At 41.9% G+C, this 22,143-nt stretch overlaps 1 protein-coding gene across 13 annotated transcripts in view; it reads right to left on the bottom strand.

Annotated features, from left to right (window-relative positions):
* The window catches only part of HERC2 (HECT and RLD domain containing E3 ubiquitin protein ligase 2), a 209,997-nt gene that overhangs the window by 161,635 nt on the left and 26,219 nt on the right, over positions 1–22,143 (bottom strand). For 9 of the 13 annotated variants that reach the window (XR_010151567.1, XM_054667265.2, XM_063794445.1 and 6 more), the window contains 5 exons: positions 20,378–20,512; positions 7,472–7,691; positions 2,341–2,441; positions 1,724–1,880; positions 336–446 (listed from right to left, as the gene is read on the bottom strand). Coding sequence is in view for 12 of the 13 variants with exons in the window: in XM_054667265.2 (XP_054523240.1) it covers positions 336–446; positions 1,724–1,880; positions 2,341–2,441; positions 7,472–7,691; positions 20,378–20,512 (724 nt within the window). In the remaining variant the exon portion in view is untranslated. The remainder of the gene's footprint in view (positions 1–335; positions 447–1,723; positions 1,881–2,340; positions 2,442–7,471; positions 7,692–20,377; positions 20,513–22,143) is intronic. The other 4 variants (XM_054667268.2, XM_024349061.3, XM_063794449.1 and 1 more) reach the window with 2 other exon arrangements.

The following is a 22,143-nucleotide window of genomic DNA, read 5'->3' as shown; positions in this document are numbered from 1 at the left end:
GCACAAGACATCGCCTTCTGCTCATAAGAAAGACCAGTTAAGAAGCTCAAAGAGCACGTTTACATGAAAGTTCTAGGATCTTAAATTCATGGAATAAAAATAAATAAATGAAGAAAACTGAAAGAAAAAAAAAAGAACAGCTTCCAGGCTAGAACACTGAGCATAAAACAGGAAGTGAAGAAAAGGTAAAGAGAGAGAGCCCTGGGACATGGTTCTCCGTACAGAGCACCACATCTGCTGCGGTCACAAACGATTCAGTGAAACGCACACAATGCAACAGGTATTTCCATACACAGGCGCTTCCCCAAAGCGTTCCCGTCTGCGGCAGCCCTCACCTCAGCGTGCCTCTCTGCACAGCCAGCTCCAGCAGGATGGCCAGGGCCAAGTGCTGGTCCTGCAGGGGGATGCTTCCTGGCCCTTTGGTGGCTGGCGTTCCGTGAACATCCCTGAAATGAAAGCAGTGGATGCAGGAACAAAGCGACCTCCAGAAAGACAGCATGCTTACAATCACACTAACACGTTTACTACACGCTCCCTCCAAAGGAAGGATGTATTTTTAATATTTAGGATCAAGTTTCTGATACTTGCTACTCAAATTTATTCAGAGATTATAAGTGTACAATTAGCTTACACAACTATAAAGTGTTCACTCAGATACTATATTACAGTAGATGACATACTCCAAGTATATGAAGCATAAAATAATTTATCTCATTATCAAAAACATAAGTAGAAGAATATCTAGCTATCTTTTCCAGTTTCAATGACGTATAAGACTATACCAGTATCAGCATTTACCTACAGAATTAAAGAACCAATTTCTAAAACCACCTTAGAATCTGGAGGCAAAATGTCTACACTAATTTCTATCTCTGATCAATGAAATATTTTTAACTTTTCTATGTTACTCAATAATAAATTTTCTAAAATTCTATCCTAAGACTGCAGAGAAAGGATCTTATGGTATCAATATTACAGCTGAATTTGTGAAATCAACTCCAAGCCTACGCTCAGGGCCTCCAGCGTTAAAACTCTGTGGTGATGCCTTCACCAGCAGGCTCAGGAAGTGAACTCAGAGCCGGGGACGCAAACGCCAAAGGCCTCCTGCCGGCTGCAAGAAGGCACAGTGCTGACCTCTGCAAGGAGGGTAAGGAGTGGCCTCACTTTCCCTCTGCATCTGTCCTTCCTGTTGAATTTTAGATTTTCTTTAAATTTAAAAACCTTAACAAAAATGCATAGCACCCAAGACCAGAGTTCATGTTTTTCTTACACACAAATGATTCCTATTCAAAATTTTTTACACTAAAAAAGATCAGCCACAGGACTAAAGAATTTGATCTTGAGTAGTTGTTTACTCCCACATTATCTATAAGACTTCAAACCAAGCACCACTCCGCACTCAGAACAGCAGCTCCTAATCATCAAAGGAGACACACAGTGTAAGCGCTCAAACCTCTACGAATGACTGATGGCCAAATCTCTAAGCATCCTCTCTCGTCCGTCTCATTTAGTATCACAGCTTCCTGGGTCTAGTCAGAGTATCATAAATCAAATCGCCTCAAAAGCTGAGAACCCAGACCCGGAATCACAGCACTGACAGCCTGCTGAAAACAGGTGAAAAACCAACCTACTAGGCTTCTTAGCTCTAAAGCAAGGGTGGTAAGAACCAGCCTCAAGCAGGCCAGCTGTCTGCGTGCAGAAGGCAAGAAAGGAAAGAACTCACCCCGTCACGACGGACCTGAGGAACCTGGTCGCTCTCTCCACCACCTCCAGCCACACAGAGGACACGGTGCTCTCGTCAAAGAGCGAGGCCTCGGGAAGTGCTCGCAGGGCGTCCAGGGACTCCTGCAACAGCTCACTGCAGAGGTCCGCATCCTCGCCTGGGCGCACACATGCGTCAGAGGAGCCCCCCCCCCACTCCCCTCACTCTCCCGCTGGGCTTCCCACCCCTCAGCGAGAGATGACGCCACTGTCACCTTTCCAATCCCTCACTCAACAGGCCAAAATCTAGCACAGCTGCTCCAGTCAATTCTGTGTTTCATGGCTGTCACATGAGCAATACACTAACTTCTTGTTCTTCTAGAATTAAGTCTGTACTCAGGTGTTCCATGGTAGTGGTTGACGTGGGGGTGGGGGTGCATACACTCTCTTTTTTTTCTTTAAAGCACAGATGTGAAAAGCCAAACAGCCTCTGCAGCCTCTCATCTCACAAGCAAGGAAACTGAGGCACAGAGAGCACATGGGATCAGCCAAAGGGCACATGGTGGCTGCACCAAGCTCGAAACCCAGTCTGTTGATGCGTTAGGGAAGCAGAACAACGCGCCACACCAGGGACCGTACCTGATCGCCAGGCCCTGCGCAGGAAGGCAAAGGCAAAAGACAGCGCCGCTCGGGATCCCACTCTGGCGAGCCCCTCCACACCTTTGCCCGCAGGCCGGGAACTGCAGACGACACACACGGAACATACAACCAGTCAGCAGCAGAGGGTGCAGATACTACATAAAATCAATACTATGAAAGGGTGTGTACCAAAATCCGACCAATGGTTTTCTTCAAGTGACAGGATCACAAGTGGATTTTTCGTTTTGTTGTTTAACAACTTTCATCAAATGTCTTTTGTAAAGGAAAAGTTTTCTCTTTAAGAATCAAAGAAATGTATAAGGAATTTTAAACGTCTTGGGAAAATGCTCATGAAATGACCTCCCAAAGTGAGATTCTACTGGGAGGAAGCAGACGATAAGCAGATAAATACATAAATGGAGGGAGAATAAACCCCACATGGGAGACCAGGCCGGAGAGGAGCTGGAAGAAGAGCAGCAGAGCCACAGAGGGTAGCCTGGCTCGCCCCAGCTCCGGCGTCCTCCACTCGAGGTCTGCTCCTGGCCGCGGGTGAAGCCCTGCGTGCTTGACCCACTCCGTGGGGCGTTGCCCTCTTCTGACGGTGGTGCTCATCACCCTCCTGTGTCTATTTAAGCTTTTCACTACTTGTGTATGTTAATTTCACAAGTCACAGTTTCATTCTGCATGTTGTAAAAGGTTATGCAAATGGTACAACATAAAAATCATCCTGTACAAGAGAGAAAAGGCTAGAATACAAAAATGCATATATAGGGGAGGCTGAGGCAGGAGAATGGTGTGAACCTGGGGGGTGCAGCTTGCAGTGAGCCGAGATCGTGCCATTGCACTCCAGCCTGGGAGACAGAGCAAGACTCCATCTCAAAAAAATAAAATAAAATAAAATAAAAATGCATATATAATCTCAACTCAATCATGCACAGCAAGTAATTGTATGTTATACTTTATACTATATCATGTTTCTAATATTACAGTATTGCTACTATAAACTATATTCTCCAAATTTACTAAAATTTGCTTTCATGATCAGGGGAAATCCTATAAAAACAGGTGATACAGAGTTCAAGACCAGCCTGGCCAATATGACAAAACCCTGTCTCCACTAAAAATACAAAAATTAGCCAGGTGTGGTGACAGGTGCCTGTAGTCCCAGCTACTCGGAGGCTGAGGCAGGAGAATCACTTGAACCTGGGAGACAAAGGTTGCAGTGAGCCAAGATCGCACCTCTGCACTCCAGCCTGGGAGGCAGAGCAAGACTCCATCTAAAAAAAAAAAAAAAAAAAAAAAAAAAAAAAAAAAAGGATTGTTATAGAAGGATCTCCCCAAGATACAATATGTAATAAAAATGGCAATGAAGAACACGGCTGGCCAGGGGCAACAGTACATGCTTATCCACAAGTGCCTGAATAATGCACTGGGAGCTCAGAGAGGAAACACAAGAACCTCTGAGAAGGGCACTGGGTACCTGGAAGATGGAAATCTTTGCTCCTAAATGAGAAATACGAACATGACAAGACACAGACATGTAACAGGACACACAGTCCTTACAAGAGAAAGCACATGGGCCAAGTGTGGTCACAGGAGGTGGGCCAGTCACTTTAGGTCAGGAGTTTGAGACCAGCTTGGCCAACATGGCAAAACCCCATCTCTACTAAAAATACAAAAATCAGCCGGGCATGGTGGTGCATGCCTATGGTCCCAGCTACATGGGAGGCTGAGGGAGAATTGCTTGAACCTGGGAGGCAGAGGTTGCAGTAAGCCAAGATCGCACCACTGCATTCCAGCCTGGCCTGGGCGACAAAGCGAGACTCTGTCTCAAAAAAAACAAAAACAAAAACAAAAAAAAACTACTCAGCCATAATAAAATAATGATACATGCAATGACCCCTTTGGGAAAATGTTAAGGGGATTATGCTGAGTGAAAAAAGTCAATATTGCTTGAGGCCAGGAGTTCCAGACAAGCCTGGGAAACACAACAAGACCCCAGTCTCTACAAATACAAAATGAGCTGGGTGTGGTGTCATGCATCTGTAGTCCCAGCTACTCAGGAAGCTGAAATGAGGTGACTGCTTGAGCCCAGGAGTTTGAGGCTGCAGTGAGCTATGATTATATCACTGCAATCCAGCTTGTGGGCATCAGGGTGAGACCCTGTCTCCAAAAATTATAATAATAACAATAATAAAAAATTTAAAAGCCGATGTCAAAAAATCACATAATAGACACAGAGAACAGATGAGTGGTTGCCAGCAGTTAAGATGGGGAGAGAAGACGTGAATGTGGGTATAAAGGGCCCTTGTCCATGTACCAATTGCAGTGGTGGTCTCAGAAAATCCACACCTGAAAAAATTGCAAAGAAATACACACACAATTGAGAGCATGTAAAACTGGGAAAATCTGAATAAGATAGGCAGGCTATCAAAATTAACACCCTCGTTGTGATGACTGTGTCACAGTTTGCAACTACCATTGAGGGCAACGGGACGAACAGCAAAAGGAATCTCTATACTGGTTCTTACAACTGTATGTGAATCCACAATTATCTAAAAAAAAAAGGGGGGGCTTTTTTAAAATTTTAGGAATTCTTCCACTTAATGAAAGATACATTCCAATTAATCCACCAACCCTATGTCATCACAAAGGAAACAGCAGAGAAAAATCAGCTGGGCTCTCAGCCATTTCTGCAGCGGAGGGAATTCAGTTTGATTCGACAAACACACAACAGTGCTTGGACAATCTTAGCACCTACCGCCGACCCGTACATAACACTGATTCATGACCATCACAGCCGGTCAGGAAGGAAGAAAGAACCATGGCACTCCTATTACCAAATGGGTAGGAATCTCATCTGTCTCTTGGTTTAATTTACCCTAAAACTATTTTCAAAAATACAACATGTACAGTGTCCCTTGGTATCTGTAGGGGATTGGTACCAGGCTTGCCCCACCCTGGCTCCATACCAAAACCCTAGGATGCTCAAGTCCCTGATATAAAATGGTGTAGTATTTGCATATAACCTGTGCACATCCTCCAGTATAATTTAAATCATCTCAGCCAGGCACAGTGGCTCACACCTATAATCCCAACCCTTTGGGAGGTCAAGGCGAGAGGGTTGCTTGAGCCCAGGGGTTCAAGACCAGCCCGGGCAACATGGCAAAACCCAATCTATACAAATTAAAAAAAAAAAAAAATTGGCCAGGTATGGTGGCTCATGCTTGTAATCCCAGCACTTTGGGAGGCCAAGGCAGGCAGATCACTCGAGGCCAGCCTGGGCAACACAGTGAGACCTCGGCTCTACAAAAAATACAAAAATTAGCTAGGCATTGTGGCACACGCCTGCAGTCCCAGCTACTTGGGAGGCTGAGGTGGGAGAATCACTTGAGCCCAGGAGGTCAAAGCTGCAGGAAGCCATGATGGCCCCACTGCCCTGGGCAACAGTGAGACCCCCATGTCAAAACAAACAAACAAAAAAAAACCATCTCTAGATTACTGTAACACCCAATACAAGGTAAATGCTCTGGAATTAGATGTTATATTGTATTGTTTTTTCTTTGTATTTTTTTATTGTTGTGTTGTTTTTTATTGCTTTTCTTCCAATATTTTCGATCCATAGTTGGTTGAATCTGTGGATGTGAAACCCACAGATACAGACAGCCAACTGTAATGTGATTTCAACTATATTTAAACATAAGGAAACAAAAAAGGAAAACAAACACAAAAATTAAAACATAAGAAAACAAGGAAACAAGCTACAAGTACCGTTCCTGTCTCTGGGGAGCAAGACGATCAGGGTTTTGCTCTTGTTTCTTTCTGCCTCCCGTACCTTCTATGTGCTCTCTCCAGGGAGTCAAAGTCACTATCACAGTCAAATAAAGCCAGCACTCCTAACACAAAATATAAGTTTCATCTGGCAGTCTTGTAGTTTAACCTTCTGAGGATAAAAGTCTGATAGCTTCATTTTGGAAAAGTACAAATTTACATAAGCCTTAAACATTCTAGTGGCTGTTAGCAAATAGTGGAAATCTGTGATACATTAACAGGCATCAACAAATTAAAACTCATATGCCCAAAAGCATCTCTTTTTTTTGCTTCTTTTTGAGACAGAGTTTCATTCTTGTTGCCCAGGCTGGCACAATCTCCGCTCACCGCAACCTCCACCTCCCGGGATCAAGCAATTCTCCTGCCTCAGTCTCCCAAGTAGGTGGGATTACAGGCATGAGCCACCAAGCCCCGGCTAATTTTTTTATTTTTAGTAGAGATGGGGTTTCTCCATGTTGGTCAGATCTCCAACTCCCGACCTGAGGTGATCCGCCCGCCTCAGGCCTCCCAAAGTGCTGGGATTACAGGCGTGAGCCACCACACCCAGCCCAAAAGCAACTTGTAATAAAAGAATAAGAAAATCACATTAGGAAGGAAAAACATGAAGCATCTAAACTAGTTGGGCATTAAACATTACAATCTATCTCCTACCCAGCAGCAAAACAAAATAAAACATATACAACGTTCAGAACTCATTTTCCAATTTATACTTGAGCTGATCTAAAGCTGTGGCTGGCTTCCACAGTTACTGACAGAAAAACATCTTTACAATAATGACACAGAGCCAGGCGCAGTGTCTCATGCCTGTAATCCCAGTACTCTGAGAGGCTGAAGCAGGAAGATTACTTGAGGCCAGGAGCAAGACCCCATCTCCACACACACACACACACACCAATTGTTTTTATTTAGCCAGGCATGGTGGCATGTGCCTGTAGTCCCAGCTACTCAGGTGGCTGAGGCGGGAGGATCACTAGAGCCCTGGAGTTCAAGGTTACAATGAGCTATGATTACACCCAGCCTGGGTGACAGAGCAAGACATTGTCTCTCCAAAAAAAAGAAAAGAAAAATTTTATTGAATAAAATAAAATAATGACACAGATTACACAGCATGGTCTGTTACTACATGAGCAAATTGGCAAATCCATTCTCCAGATTATACAAAACATACAAAAAGGGAAAGCAAGAATAAATTTCAGAAGGTGAAGACAGCCTATATTGAAAACCTTAAACTTTCTGAAACAAAACAGTCTGAATTTTATATTTAACTGGCATCAGGATTCTTTCTTCGCTTTATTGTTACCTTTTTTTGTCCACAGGAGGCAGAGAAATACCGCTGCTTTTCCACTTAACTTTGACATTCTCCTGAAAAACGGTTCTATTCAAGGCAATGAAATAGCGCTCCAAGATCACCAGCCTCTGCTTGAGTCGCAGGGCTGAGAGGGTGGTGGTGGCTGACTGGACGGCCAGGGCCTGCTGCTCTTTAACCAGCACAGAAAGACACTCCTTCAGTTCATTCACATCTAGAAAATAAGACAAGAAAACATCTCACCTGTGGACAATGTGGCCAGTTTGTTGCAATGTTGAGAAAATGGATGATGACGACAGGTAGTACTCGAAGGCATGATATGTGGCAATAATGGTTTTAACCACTTTACACACATGAGCTCAGGCAACCCTCACACCCAGCACTGTCAAGCAGTGCTGTCCATCCATTTTATGGATGAAGAAACTGAGGCACCACCAAGTGGTTAAGCAACTTGTCCGAGGCCACACAGAGGAGTGCGGCACATGACAGAGACTCTTGAGCCACCATGGCACACTGCCTCTCTCTATGGAAACATCATACAAAAGATGTTGGCCGGGCACAGTGGCTCACACCTGGAATCCCAGCACTTTGGGAGGCCAAGGCAGGTGGATCACTTGAGGTCAGGAGTTCGAGACCAGCCTGGCCAACGTGGTGAAACCCCTTCTCTACTAAAAAAAAAATACAAAAATTAGTTCGAGTGTGGTGACGCACGCCTGGAATTCCAGCTACTCAGGAGGCTGAGGCACGAGAATTGCCTGAACCCAGGAGGAGGAGGTTGCAGTGAGCTGAGATTTTGTCACTGCACTCCAGCCTGGGTGACAGAGTGAGACTCTGTCTCCCAAAAAAAAAAATTACTAACACAGAACTTTGAAGTCAATATTAGTCAATATTTATCAGCAGCACATCTCCTAAACAGAGAAAAACACTAGCCATTATTTTCATGTTACAAAACCAAATTCAATATAAAAACGATGTCTTGATAAAATTACCCAGCATGCATGACTCATGAAACACATTTATGGACATATTTTAGAGGAAGATAAAGTAACAAGTTAGAATACACATTCTAACTAGTGAGTAAGTGATATTTCATTATATTATTCTCTCTTCTTCTATGCATCTTTGAAAATTTCCATACTAACAAGTGTTTTGTAAGTAGCTAGAAGGCAATCACAGGAGTGAAAATAATTCAAAGGATTCTGGTCTTTCAATTAAGCATGCGTCTGCCTCAGAGCACAGATCATTATAGGGGAATTGTAAGTTACCTCCCACCAATCCCCTCTAACAGCACAGCTCCCAGTGGCGAGGTGACAGCTGGTCTCTTTTGTGCTTGCCTCTCTGCTGCTTACTAGCCTGGAGGCCAGCAGCCACCAGCCTCGCAGCCCTGGATCCTCACAGGTAATAGCAACACCCCTACTGGCTGCCTCCCCTTGTGCAGAAGACATCAGTTTTCTGGCTACCCACTACCTGGATATGCTTTCCACGGGACAGGAGGGCCTTAGAAGGCAGTAGAGAGAAACATCTCACCACTCCCTGGAAAGGCACAGGGAGGCGCACACTGTGCCCAGCACCAGCAGTAGGATGTGAGACCTGGAGCTTTGCAGCTAAGAGCTAATAGTTATTTAAAACGACATGAAGAATACTGAATTGCACACTGGGCTCAAGATGGAGAAGTGAAAGACTGAAAGGTAAAGCAGTGCCCCTGCCCTTCTCAGGGCAGCCCCACCGAGCCACCCTTCAGGCAAGGAGCTGGCCCAGCACTTCAAGGGCTAAGCCCTTCCTGAAGAGTCACTGCATTTGCCGCTTTTAAATAATACATCTCCCTTCTGCTTGGCTGCAGAGCCCAGAAACAACCCCAAAGCTCCAAGAGGGCAGCTCTGCCCTTGAGCACCCACGTGCCCTTCTCCCTGACACCCTCCTGCTTATTCCGTCGCAATCCTGACTGCCCAGTCCATCAGTCATGTACACTCTGAAACAGTGGGTGAGAAAATACACAAACCATGGACACCACTGGGGAGTCAGAACTCCTACCCCTGCCTCACAGTAACCAGGGGCCTCTAGGCAAAGTGGGAAGCCTGGACTTCGTCTCCAGCTGCCAGCGATGAGGTGAAGCACGCCCTATCCCTGCCAGAGCAGGGTCACAGAAAGATTTAACCACTTACACAGAAGATTTAAGTAAGACCTAGAGTCGCCTAACAACATGTTCTATTGAGAAAGTCACTCATGATACCAAGAACCAGGAAGATCTAAAACCAAATTTTAAACAGTTATAGAAATACCACGATGAAAGATGTTGGAATAATGTGGCAAATAATTAAAAACAGTCACGATAAAAAGGCTTCAACAAGCAATTACAAACACATGTGAAATAAATGAAAAAACAGAAAGCCTAAGACAAGAAAAGGAAGACAAAAAAAAGAAACCAAATAGAAAGTTTAGAACTGAAAAATACAATAACCAAAATAAAAAGCTCAGTGAATGGACACAGCAGTAGAATGGAGGAAAAAGGGCAAAGAATCAGTGACATAGAAGATAGAAGTTATCCAATGTGAATAACACAGAAGAAATACATGCCCCCAAGGCAGGGCACGGTGGCTCACAGCTGTAATCCCAGCACTTTCAGAGGCCGAGGCAGGCGGATCACAAGGTCAGGAGTTTGAGACCAGCCTGGCCAACATGGTGAAACCCCATCTCTATTAAAAATACAAAACTGACCCGGGCATGGTGGCGGGCACCTATAATCCCAGCTACTCGAGAGGCTGAGACAGAAGAATCATTCAAACTAGGGAGGCGGCGGTTGCAGTGAGCCGAGAACGTCCATTGCACTCCAGCCTGGGAAACAGGGAGAGACTCCGAAGATGGGAAGGGACGGGAAGGGATGGGAAGGGACGGGAAGGGATGGGAAGGGACAGGAAGGGATGGGACGGGACGGGACTGGATGGGACGGGATGGGAAGGGAAGAGAGAAAGAAAGAAATGTCCCAGCAAAAAAAAAAAAAAAAAACCAGTCTTGGGGACCTATAGGACTATAACAACTCCGGTCACTGAACTCACGAAGGGACAGGAGAAAGAAGGTGGGGTTGAAACTGTACTCTATGAAGTGATGGCTTAAAAGTTCCCAAATTTGGCAAGAGACATAAATCTACAGATCTAAGGTAAGCAAACCCTAAACAGGATGAACCCAAAGAAATCCAAACTAAGACATATAATAATCAAACTCCAAAAAACAAAAGACAAAACATTTCAAAAGCCACTAAACAAAAACTGCCTTAACTATCGTGCATTAACAAGTCAAATGACAGCGAATTTCTCATCAGAAACCATGGAGCCCAGCTGAAAGTACAAAATATTTTTCAAACAATGAAAAGAACCATTAACCCAGAATTCTTATATCCAGCAAAAATGTCCTTCGGGAATGAAAAGGAAAGCAAAACATTCTCAGAGGAAGTGAAACAGGATTTGTCACCAGAAGACCCACACCAAAGGAAGGCTAATGGAAGTTCTCTAAGCAGAATGGCAACCATCAAAGAAAACCCTGGAACTTCCGGAAGGAGGAGATGACAAGCACACCAATGCATAAATACAATAGACTTTTCCCTCACCTCTTGACTTTGCTAAATTACGTCTGAAGGTTCAACCAAAAATTATAACATTGTCATATGCGGTTATCAATGTAAGTAAATGAAATATTTAAGGCAAGTATGTTATGAACAGGAGAACATAAAGGAACGTCAAGGGAGGTAGTTTCTATATCCCTGAAGCTGGTAAATGACAACACCAGGTACAATCTGATAAGTGTTCATATATACACAGGTTGAGTGTCCCTTATAAAATGCTCAGGAGCACAAGTGTTCCAAATTTCAGATTTTTATCAGATTTAGGAATATTTGCATATAAATGAGATATTTTGGGGATAGGACCCAAGTCTAAATACATTCATTTATGTTTTATATATAACTTATACACAGAGCCTGAAGGTAATTTTATACAGCATGCTTAATAATTTTGTGCATGAAACAAAGTTCGTGCTAAGTATTTATGAATGGAATTTTCAATTTGGGGGCATCATGCTGGAGTGCCAAAAAGTTTCAAATTTTGGGGCATTTCAGATTTTGGATTTTGGGTTTAGAGATGCTCAATCTGTATGTAACATATTACCTAGAAAAGCCACTAAAGAAGCTATACAAAAAGATACACTCTAAAACACTACAGATAAAATAGAATGCTAAAAATGGTCAAGTAAACCACAGAGAGACAGGAAGAACCAAACCGAAAAAATGAAAAACAGAAGAAATAGAAAATACAAAACAAAATGGCAGTGTTAAGCCTCAGTTTACTAATAATGACATTAAATTAAATGTAAACAGTCTAAATGCATCAATTAAAAGACAGACACCAGGAGAGCAGACTAGAGAACATGATCCAACTATATGTTGTCCATAAGAAAGTGACTTCAAACAGGCAAACTGAAAATAGAAGTATAGAAAAAAAAAAAGATCATGCAAACATTACTGAAAGGACAGCAGAAGTTGGCTACATTTATATCAAATAAAGTAAACTTCAGAGCAAAGATAATTACCAGGAAGGCCGGGCACAGTGGCTCACGCCTGTAATCCTAGCACTTTGGGAGGCCAAGGTGGGTGGATCTCAGGAGTCTGAGACCAGCCTGGCCAACATGGCAAAACCCCATCTCTACTAAAAATACAAAAAGTAGCTAGGTGTGATGGCAGATGCCTATAATCCCAGCTACTCAGGAGGCTGAGGCAGGAGAATCACTTGAACCCGGTGGGCTTGGAGGTTGCAGTGAGCTGAGATCGCGCCACTTCACTCCTGCCTGGGCAAAAGGAGCGAAACTCCGTCTCGGGAAAAAAAAAAAAAAAAAAGATAATTACCAGGAACAGATGGCAACATTACAAAATGAGAACTTGGTCAATCCACCATTAAGACGCAGCAATTCAAAACGTGCATACACCAAACAAACAAAGAAACAATGAATAGAACTGAAAGGAGAAAAAGACATTTATACTTTTATAGTTGGAGACCTCAAAGTCTCTCTCTACAGCTGATAAAATTAGAAGACAGAAAAGCTGCCAGGATATAGAATTCAACATCACCATCAATCAACTGGATCCAATCAAAATTTACAGAACACTCCAGCCAATAACAGCAGAATACATAATCTGTTCAAGCATCCACAAAACAAATACTAAGTTAGAACATATTCTGAGGCATAAAACAAACCTAACAAATTTTTTGAAATTAAAATCACACAGCATATGTTCCCTCAAACAATGGAAACAAATTAGAAGTCAACAAGAGAACAATTACAGGAAAATTGCCTAACTCTCAGAAACTAAACAATAAACTTCTAAATAATCCATGGATCAAAGAGGAAGTCTCAACGGAAATTTTAAAATATATTCTGAACTGAGAGAAAATGCAAGTACAATACATCAAAATGCATGGGAAAGAGCTACAGTGGGTGATGAGAAATTTACAGCACTAAATAAATGGTACATTAGAAACTTGGAAACAAATCAATAATATAAGTGCCCGCCTCGACAACCTAAAAGAAAGAAAAATAGCAAAATCAACCCAAAAGTAAGCAGAAAAGAAGAAATAATTAAGGGAAGAGTAGAAACAAAGTGTAAACAGAAGACCAATAAACAGTAAAGCAAAAAGCTGGTTCTTTGAAAAGATCAATAAAACTGACAAACCTCTCTAAGCAAGACTGACAAAAAAAAAAAAAAAGACATAAATTACCAACATTAGTGATGAAACGGACTCTAAAGATACCAAAAAAGATAATTAGGAATTACTAGGAACAACTCTACACATGTAACTTTGACAACTTGGGCAAAATGGACTTATTCCTCAAATAATACAAATTACCACAACTCACCAAATATAAAATAGATCATTTGAATAGCCCTACCACTATCAAGAAAACTGAATTCATAATTCAAAGAATCCGAAAAAAAAGAAATTACCAGACCCAAATGAACTCACTGGATAATTCCATCAAACATTAAAAAAGAATTAACACGGACTCAAAACAATCTCTTCTGGAAACTAGAAGAGGAAAAACTTCCCAATTCATTTTAAGAAGCTAATATTAAGAAGCTAATATTAGAAGCTAATATTAAGAAGCTAATATTAGAAGCTAATATTAAGAAGCTAATATTAGAAGCTAATATTAAGAAGCTAATATTAGAAGCTAATATTAAGAAGCTAATATTAGAAGCTAATATTAGAAGCTAATATTAAGAAGCTAATATTAGAAGCTAATATTAACATTTTAAGAAGCTAATATTAGGTACTGTACCTAAAGACAGTACAAACTACAGAACAATATATATAGAGACACACAAAAATATACAGCGGATTATTAGCAAGTAGAATTAAACAATATATAAAAAGAATTCCACATCATTGCCAAGTAGTTTCATTCCAGGAATGTAAAGTGGGTTCAACAGTCAAAAATCAATGTAACCCACCCTATTAATAGGCTAAAGAACAAAAATCACATAATTACATATCAATTGATTTAGAAAAAGCAAATGACAAAATTCAATACTCATGAATGATAAAAATTCTCAGAAAATAGCAACAAACGGGAACTTCATCATCTTGATAAACAGCATTTACAACACCTTAAGCTAAAACCTATGCCAAAAACAATGTCAGAAAGGGTCCTCCCAGACCTATTTACACGGCAGAGAGAATCATTAAGAATGATTTAGATAGTTACTAAGAGTTTACTCTCCTAAAAGATTACAACACCCAATGGCCAGCAAGCCCTTTTCGTTAGACAAAAAGAAAAGCTGTGATCTGTCAACACTCTCAGAAGGTTCACTGTGAAATGTGCACTTCTGAACTCCTGCTGAGGGCCTACACGCTGCAACGTTGAGAAGCAAGTGTCCAGAGGTCTCCTTGGAAACATTGCAAAAAAAAATGTGAGGGACTGATGGATGAATAGAGGGACGAAAAGGTGGAGAGAGCGGTGATAAAGCACGTGGGATAATGCCAGCGGCACAGTCTCAGGTGGTGAATATGTGGGTGCGCGCTGTAAAATTCTTTCAACTTTTCTGTATAATTTTTTTCATAATAAAACGTTGGAAAAAAATAAACCTGTGAAAAAGGAAGCTTTAGTCAAACGTATCTAAGCAAAAGAAAAAACAAGTTCTAAATTCCTATGGCTCAAAATTAATGTGTTTTTCTTTTTCGGTTGAGATGAAAGAGCAAAAAACAGAAAAAGGAATGAAAGGAATAGGAGCTATTCTAACAGCTACAAATTCCACCTGCAGTTTGATTAAAGATGGCGTGGCTCAAGAATATGCTTTGAATCCAAGCCCCTTCAAGGCTGCCAGGTAGAGAGTCGGTTCTGCGAAAGCTCTGTACCTGTGAGCAAGCAGAGCTTCCAAGTAAACCCTCTTCATTAAAGCCACCCTGAGTCAATAAGCTGGGCTTTAATCTGAGCAAGAAAGGTGTATTTCGGGTCTAGTTACCCACCCATAACTGTAGGTACTTTGATACCTAGGTGAGGGGAAACAAGGAGAAAGGCAAAACAACAGATTTTTAAAATCACAACAAATGTTTATCAAACATTTGTGCCAGGCACTGACTTAGGAGCTTCAAATGCATTACTTCATGTCAGTTGCACAGCAACTCTCTAAGTACTTTCACTTATTTTATATATAATTTTAATTATTTACATTATATTATACTTATTCCTCTTTTTTTTTTTTTTTTTGTTTTGAGATGGAGTCTCACCCTGTCACCCAGGCTAGAGTGGTGGTGCAATCTTGGCTCACTGCAAGCTCCGCCTCCTGGGTTCACGCCATTCTCCTGCCTGAGCTTCCCGAGTAGCTGGGACTACAGGTGCCCACCACCACGCCCAGCTAATTTTTTTGTATCTTTAGTAGAGACGGGGTTTCACCGTGTTAGCCAGCATGGTCTCGATCTCCTGACATCATGATCCACCCACCTCAGCCTCCCAAAGTGCTGGGATTAGGCATGAGCCACTGCTCCCAGCCACTTATTCCTACTTTATACATGAGAGGCCCAAGGTGAGACAAAGTGATTTGTGTAGAGTCAGAGATAGAGCCAAAATTGATACCCAGATAGACTGAAAAACTTCTCTGTCAGCAGATCTAGAAACGGTAAAGGGAGATCTTCAAACTGAAGGAAAACGATAACACAAGGCAGCTGGGACAGAAACAAAACCTTAAGGGCCCATAATGGTAAAATGTAAGTTAACATAAAAAACTTTTTTCTGGCCAGCCATAGTGACTATTTGGAAGGCCAAGGCAGGCAGATCAGGAGTTCGAGACCAGCCTGACCAACATGACGAAACCATGTCTCTACTCAAAAATACAAAATTAGCCAGGTGTGGTGGCGCATGCCTGTAATCCCAGCTACTCGGGAGGCTGAGCCAGAATTGCTTGAATCCAGGAGGCAGAGGTTGCAGTGAGCCAAGATCATGCCATTGCACTCCATCCTGGCAGCCTGGCCAACAAAAGCAAAACTCCATATCGAAAAAAAAAAAAAAAAAAAAAAAAAAAAAAAAAAAGAGGCCAGGTGTGGTGGCTCACACCTATAATCCTATAATCCCAGCACTTAAGGGTGGCTGAGGCACGTGGATCACCTAAGGTCATGAGTTCGAGGCGAGCCTGGCAAACACAGTGAAACCCTGTCTCTACTAAAAATACAAAAACATTAGCCAGGCACGGTGGTGCGTGCCTGTAATCCCAGCTACTAGGGAGGCTGAGGCAGGAGACTCGCTTGAACCTGCGTGGCGGAGGTTGCAGTGAGCTGAGATTGTGCCATTACACTCCAGCCTGGGCAACAACAGCAAAACTCCATCTCAAAAAAAAAAAAAAAAAAGACTTTTTTTTCTCTTTTCAAATTTGAGGGGAAAAAATGTAATTGCCTATTTAAAGCAAAAACAAAAACATCATATTGTGGGGTTTATACCATGTTTCACTTGGACATGACACAGCAACACTACCAACCAAGAACATGTCAGAAGGAGGAAGCTACGGTCAGAGCACTGCCCCGCGGCTCAGGCAGTGTAATACCATTTGAGAGTGGACAGTGACAAGTGAAAGATGTAACTGAAAACGCCAGAGACGATAGATTTAAACCCAAGTAGTCTAAAGATTCCAAATAAAAAACAGAGGTTGCCAGGGTGAATAAAGAAGCAAGACCTAATTATATGATACCTGAAAGAAATGCACTTTACACATACACAAAGGTTGAAAGTGAAAAAAGCTAAACTTGGCAAACACACCACGCAAACACCAAATCAGAAGAAAGGAGAGTAGTCAGACCAAGGTGACTTCACAACAAAGAATGTCACTGGAGATAAAGGGGGTCAAATTTACAAATATGATGTAAAAATCCTAAAAGTGCATGCACCTTATAACATAGTTCTCAAATACATGAAGCAAAACCTGCAGAGCTGAGAGAAAATAATCCATAATTAGCATGAGAGATTTCAATTCTCCTGAGAAGAAAGAGGAACTAAGCAGTGAAATTGCTCTTCATGCCTCCCCAGCACGATGGAGATACTCCTGGGAAATAAAGCCAGTCGCTGGGGCTGATCTCCCCAGAACGCTGAGACTGGCTTCTCTATAAATAAATGACTGGTATTCGCTAAGAGAAGTGTCCTTATCTATGAAATGTTTTTAGCAAGATGTGGTTAGTTTAGGATTGTGTTTGGTAAACATACCTAAAATCCATGGACTTACGGGACATGGCTCCCTGGAAAACGTTCCCTAAGGTGTATAAACTATCTGACTACAAAAGGGAAACACTGCACATCCTTAATGCTCCTTGTGCAGTGAGAGGACGACACACCTCAGTGAGAGGATGACACGCCGCAGTGAAAGGACGACACATCTGAGAGGAAGACACACCTCAGTGAGAGGACTATACACCTCAGTGAGAGGATTACACACCTAAGTGAGAGGACCACACACCTCAGTGAGAGGACAACACACCTCAGTGAGAGGTCTCATCTCTCAGGCGGGGTTCAAAGAGGACGGACCTGCAGGAGTTGCACAGACTCTCCCACATCTCTCCCCACTTTGCCTGAGCACACAAGTGAGGATATAACTTGTATCTTTAAAGTTACTAAATAATCAGGTACGGGTAAGATCTCTGAGATTCATGTCAAACTAATGTAGTAAGCCAACCTTGTGTGTTAGTTCAACTCCTCTCCTAACAGTGAATAGAACAAGTAGGCAGAAAATTATTTCAAGTCAAGGATACCTGAACACTATCAACTTGATCTCATTAAGCTTTACAGAGCAGCAAAACACACTTTTTTTTTTTGAGATGTAGTCTCGCTTTGTCACCCAGACTAAAGTGCAGGGGTGCAATCAAGATTACAGGCACCCACCACCACACCCAGCTAATTTTTGTATGTTTCATAGAGACAGGGTTTCACCATGTTGGCCAGGCTGGTCTCGAACTCCTGACCTCAAGTAATCCACCCACCTCAGCCTCCCAAAGTGTTGGGATTACAGGCATGAGCCACCACACCCAGCCACATTCTTATTATGTGTGCATGAAACATTCCACAGAATACACCATATTCTGGGGCTTCAGACAAGCCTCAACATTGAAATCACAGAATATGTTCTCTGACTACAACTAATTTAGAAATTAACAGGAGATATTTGAAAATCCCCAAATACTGGGAAATGAAATAACAATTTCCAAATAATAAGCAGGTAAAAGAAGAAATTAAAAGGGAAATTAGAAAATATTTTCAACTGAATGAAGATGAAAATGAATAAAAATTTCCAAATTTGTGAAATGTGGCTAAACAATGCTTAGAGGGAAATTTATATTATAGTTTTGAACACTTGTTAGAAAAGACAAAAAATCTAAAGTCAATGATCTAAGCCTTTATCTTAAGAAACTAGGAAAGACAGAAGAGCAAATGGAACCCAAAGCCAGCAGAAAAAAGGAAATAATAAAGAGTAAAGCAGAAATCAATGAAAAAGAAAACAAAATCAATAAAACCAACAACTGGTTCTTTGAAAAAACTCAAATTGATAACTTCTGGGAAGACTGATCCAAACGGAAAGAGAGAAAATACAAGGCACATTTCAGCACATTTCTGGATAACAGGTAGTACATGCTGGTACTTACTACATGCAAGATAATAGCATACGCACTTTGTCTGGCCTACTGTGCTGATCCTATAATAACCTACGAGGTAGGTACTACTATTAACCCCAAATACGAATTTTTTTTTAAGAAACAGAGACCCTGTCACCCAGGCTGGAGTGTAGAGGCACAATCATAGATCACTGCAGCCGCAAACTGCTGGCCTCAAGCAATTCTCTCACCTCAGCATCCCAAAGTGCTGGGATTACAGGCGTGAGCTACCATGGCGGGTGTCACAAATTATTTTTATATATGTACATTTACATATGTATGTCCATGCAAGGAAAAAAAACCCTGAATATCCACACCGAAGGGATAATAGTGGCTAACTCTTAGAGGAAAACTGAAATTGGGGTGGGCAGTCAGGTGAAATTTCTGCTTTTATAATCTATACATTTTTATAAGAAATATTCTATGTATATTTTTAATTGGAACAAAAATGCATTAGACATTTAAAAAATTGAATTACACAAAAAAAAGTAAGCAAAGAATAAATGTATGGTTTTTACTGGGCTGGATAAAGGGAAGAGATTATGAAAGTCCATCCATGATAAAGAACTCCTATAACCCAAAACAAAAAACTCAATTAAAAAACGGAATTAGCCAGGTGTGGTGGTGCACGCCTGTAGTCCCAGCTACTGGGGAGGCTGAGGCAGGAGAATGGCATGAACCCGGGAAGCGGAGGTTGCAGTGAGCCAAGATCACGCCACTGTACTCCAGCCTGGGCGACAGAACAAGACTCCGTCTCAAAGAAAAAAAAAAAAAAAAAAAAGGCAAAAGGGCCAGGTGCAGTGGCTCATGCCTGTAATACCAGCACTTTAGGAGGCCAAGGTGGGTGGATCACCTGAGGTCAGGAGTTCAAGACCAGCCTGGCTAACATAGTGAAACTTCGTCTCTACTAAAAATACAAAAAATTAGCCAGGCATGGTGGCGGACACCTGTAATCCCAGCTACTCGGGAGGATGAGGCAGGAGAATCACTTGAACCTGGGAGGTGGAGATTGCAATGAGCCAAGATTGCACCACTGCACTCCAGCCTGGGCAACAAGAGCCAAACTCCATCTCCAAAAAAAAAAAAAAAAAAAAACCAGGCAAAGGATTTGAATAGACATTTCTCCAGTGAATGTATACAAATGGTCAATAAGCATGTAAAAAGATGCTCAGCATGACTAATCAACAGGGAAATGCAAATCAAAACAATGAGATGCTGTACCTACTCACACAAATTAGGATGGCTATCATCAGAAAACAAAAAGTGTTGGTGAGGGTGTGGAGAAATGGGAACCTTAGTATACCGCTGCAAGAATATAAAACAATGTAGCCACTGTGGAAAACAGTTTACTGCTTCCTCAAACAGTTACACGTAGTGCCAGGTGCGATGGCTCACACCTGAAATCGCAGCAACTCAGGAGTGTGAGGCAGGGAGATCCCTTGAAGCCAGGAGTATAAGACCAGCCTGGGCAACACAGTGAGATTCTGTCTCTAATTAGTCAAGCGTGATGGCTGGGCAACAATGTGAATATACTTCATGCCAATGAACTCTACACATAAAAATGGTTAAAACGGTAAGTTTTATGGTATGTATATTTTACCACAATATTTAAATTTTTTATTTACTTTTTTTAAAATTGTTACCAAAAAAATACTAAGAATCCATCCAAGTTATTTAGAAAGGGAGCGTCAGATCAACCTTTCCAAAGTGCTAAAATTCACAAGATTACCTGGTTGCTTGCCCCATACCCAGCTGTCCAGAATTGACTTGGCCCTATATATAGGTGCAGGAGTTTCTTCTTCATCTTTTTTCTCTTTGTCATTCAGATCTTCTTTCTTTGTTCCACTTGGTTCGACACTATCATCTGCAGAATTAAAAATTTTTTAATCTGTAACCGCTTTTCAGAATGCCATACCATTAGTCTCTGCAAATGTCCCTCCCCGAAAAGTTACAACACACATCATTAACTGAATGTTGGACAACTTAAAAATAAAATACATCAATCATACCTCTAACAGACCCAGTATAATTTTCATAAAGAAACCAATATATCGGCCAGGCGTGGTGGCTCACGCCTGTAATCCCAGCACTTTGGGAAGCCATGGCGGGTGGATCACAAGGTCAGGAGATCGAGACCATCCTGGCTAACACGGTGAAACCCCATCTCTACTAAAAATACAAAAAAATTAACCAGCCGTGGTGGCGGGCGCCTGTAGTCCCAGCTACTCAGGAGGCTAAGGCAGGAGAATGGCGTGAACCCGGGAGGCAGAGCTTGCAGTGAGCTGAGATCATGCCACTGCACTCCAGCCTGGGTGACAGAGCGAGACTCTGTCTCAAAAAAAAAAAAAAAAAAAAGAAACCAATATAACAAATTATTTAAAGCATGTCTTCCAAAGTGATATTCCATCTACTTCCTAGTACATTTCTCAACTGAGAAACTTAAGTCTTTGATATTTACCTACTTCAATTTCACACCAATTGCTTTTATCCAGTGAGTCCCAATGCTTGTGTATCCATGGGAAAAGGGAGGGTGCAGAACAGGAGTATGATTCAAAAATCTTTTAACTCTTTACAAGGCCCTACTCCACTGCCAACTGGGAAGCACTGCTATGCAGGGGCACTGTGACTGATAGCATAATTCAAGAGCACTGGGAAACAAAGGAAAAGCTGAGAAAAATCACTTTAGGCCACTGACAATGTAAAGTTTCAGTCAAAAACAACTGTCATAAAACTCCTTACATAGTAAGCGAAGAGAAGACAGAACTAACCTTAACCTTGAAGTGTAAACACGTTCCATCACAGAAGGCTGTGACTAAATGTCTAACAACATAATTAGAAAAATGTATCTCAATCGGTGAAAGACACGATATCCCATCCAGATTACAAATAATGACTATCTAAAAATCTCGAAGGAAACAGTTCCTCTGTTTACAACATTTCTGACACCAAATGCATGGACTTTTGCACCAAGTAATTCTCCAGTTCTCTGCGACACCCAGCTGTGTGTCCCACAGTGCAATTCAATTCTGAAACTAACTACCTAGAATTAGCACAGACCCCACAGGTTAATAACAGGAGAGAAAAGGTGAATGCTGAAAAAAATATCCAAAGAACTAATGGCTGAAAACTTCCTAGGTTCAGCGAATGACAGAAACCCAGGCAGATTGAAGAATCTGCACAAAGCCCACACAAGATAAATCCAAAGGAAGCCATGACGAGGCACATCATAATCAACTGCTAAACACTAAGGACGAAACCTTTTGAAAAGTGCCACGGAAAGTAGATACAGAAGAATGTCTCGTGTGGCCTGAAATTAAGACTAAATATTACGTGCTGCCTTGACATTGGTAAAATCAAGAAGGCCTCAAATAGCCTAACCACAAGGTCTCCCCTGAGCTCTGCTCTCACGGATAAGATCCCAAAGCCAAACAACCTCCTTATCGCGGAGACCCGACCCCAGCCTGCTCATCCCTGCCGGCCCAGAGTTATTCAAAC

This window comes from Pan troglodytes, chromosome 16 (assembly GCF_028858775.2).
Source record: "Pan troglodytes isolate AG18354 chromosome 16, NHGRI_mPanTro3-v2.0_pri, whole genome shotgun sequence".
In the NCBI taxonomy this organism is placed as follows: domain Eukaryota; kingdom Metazoa; phylum Chordata; class Mammalia; order Primates; family Hominidae; genus Pan; species Pan troglodytes.
Note: the sequence above shows the minus strand (reverse complement) of the source record. Positions and strands in the feature narration are given on the sequence as shown.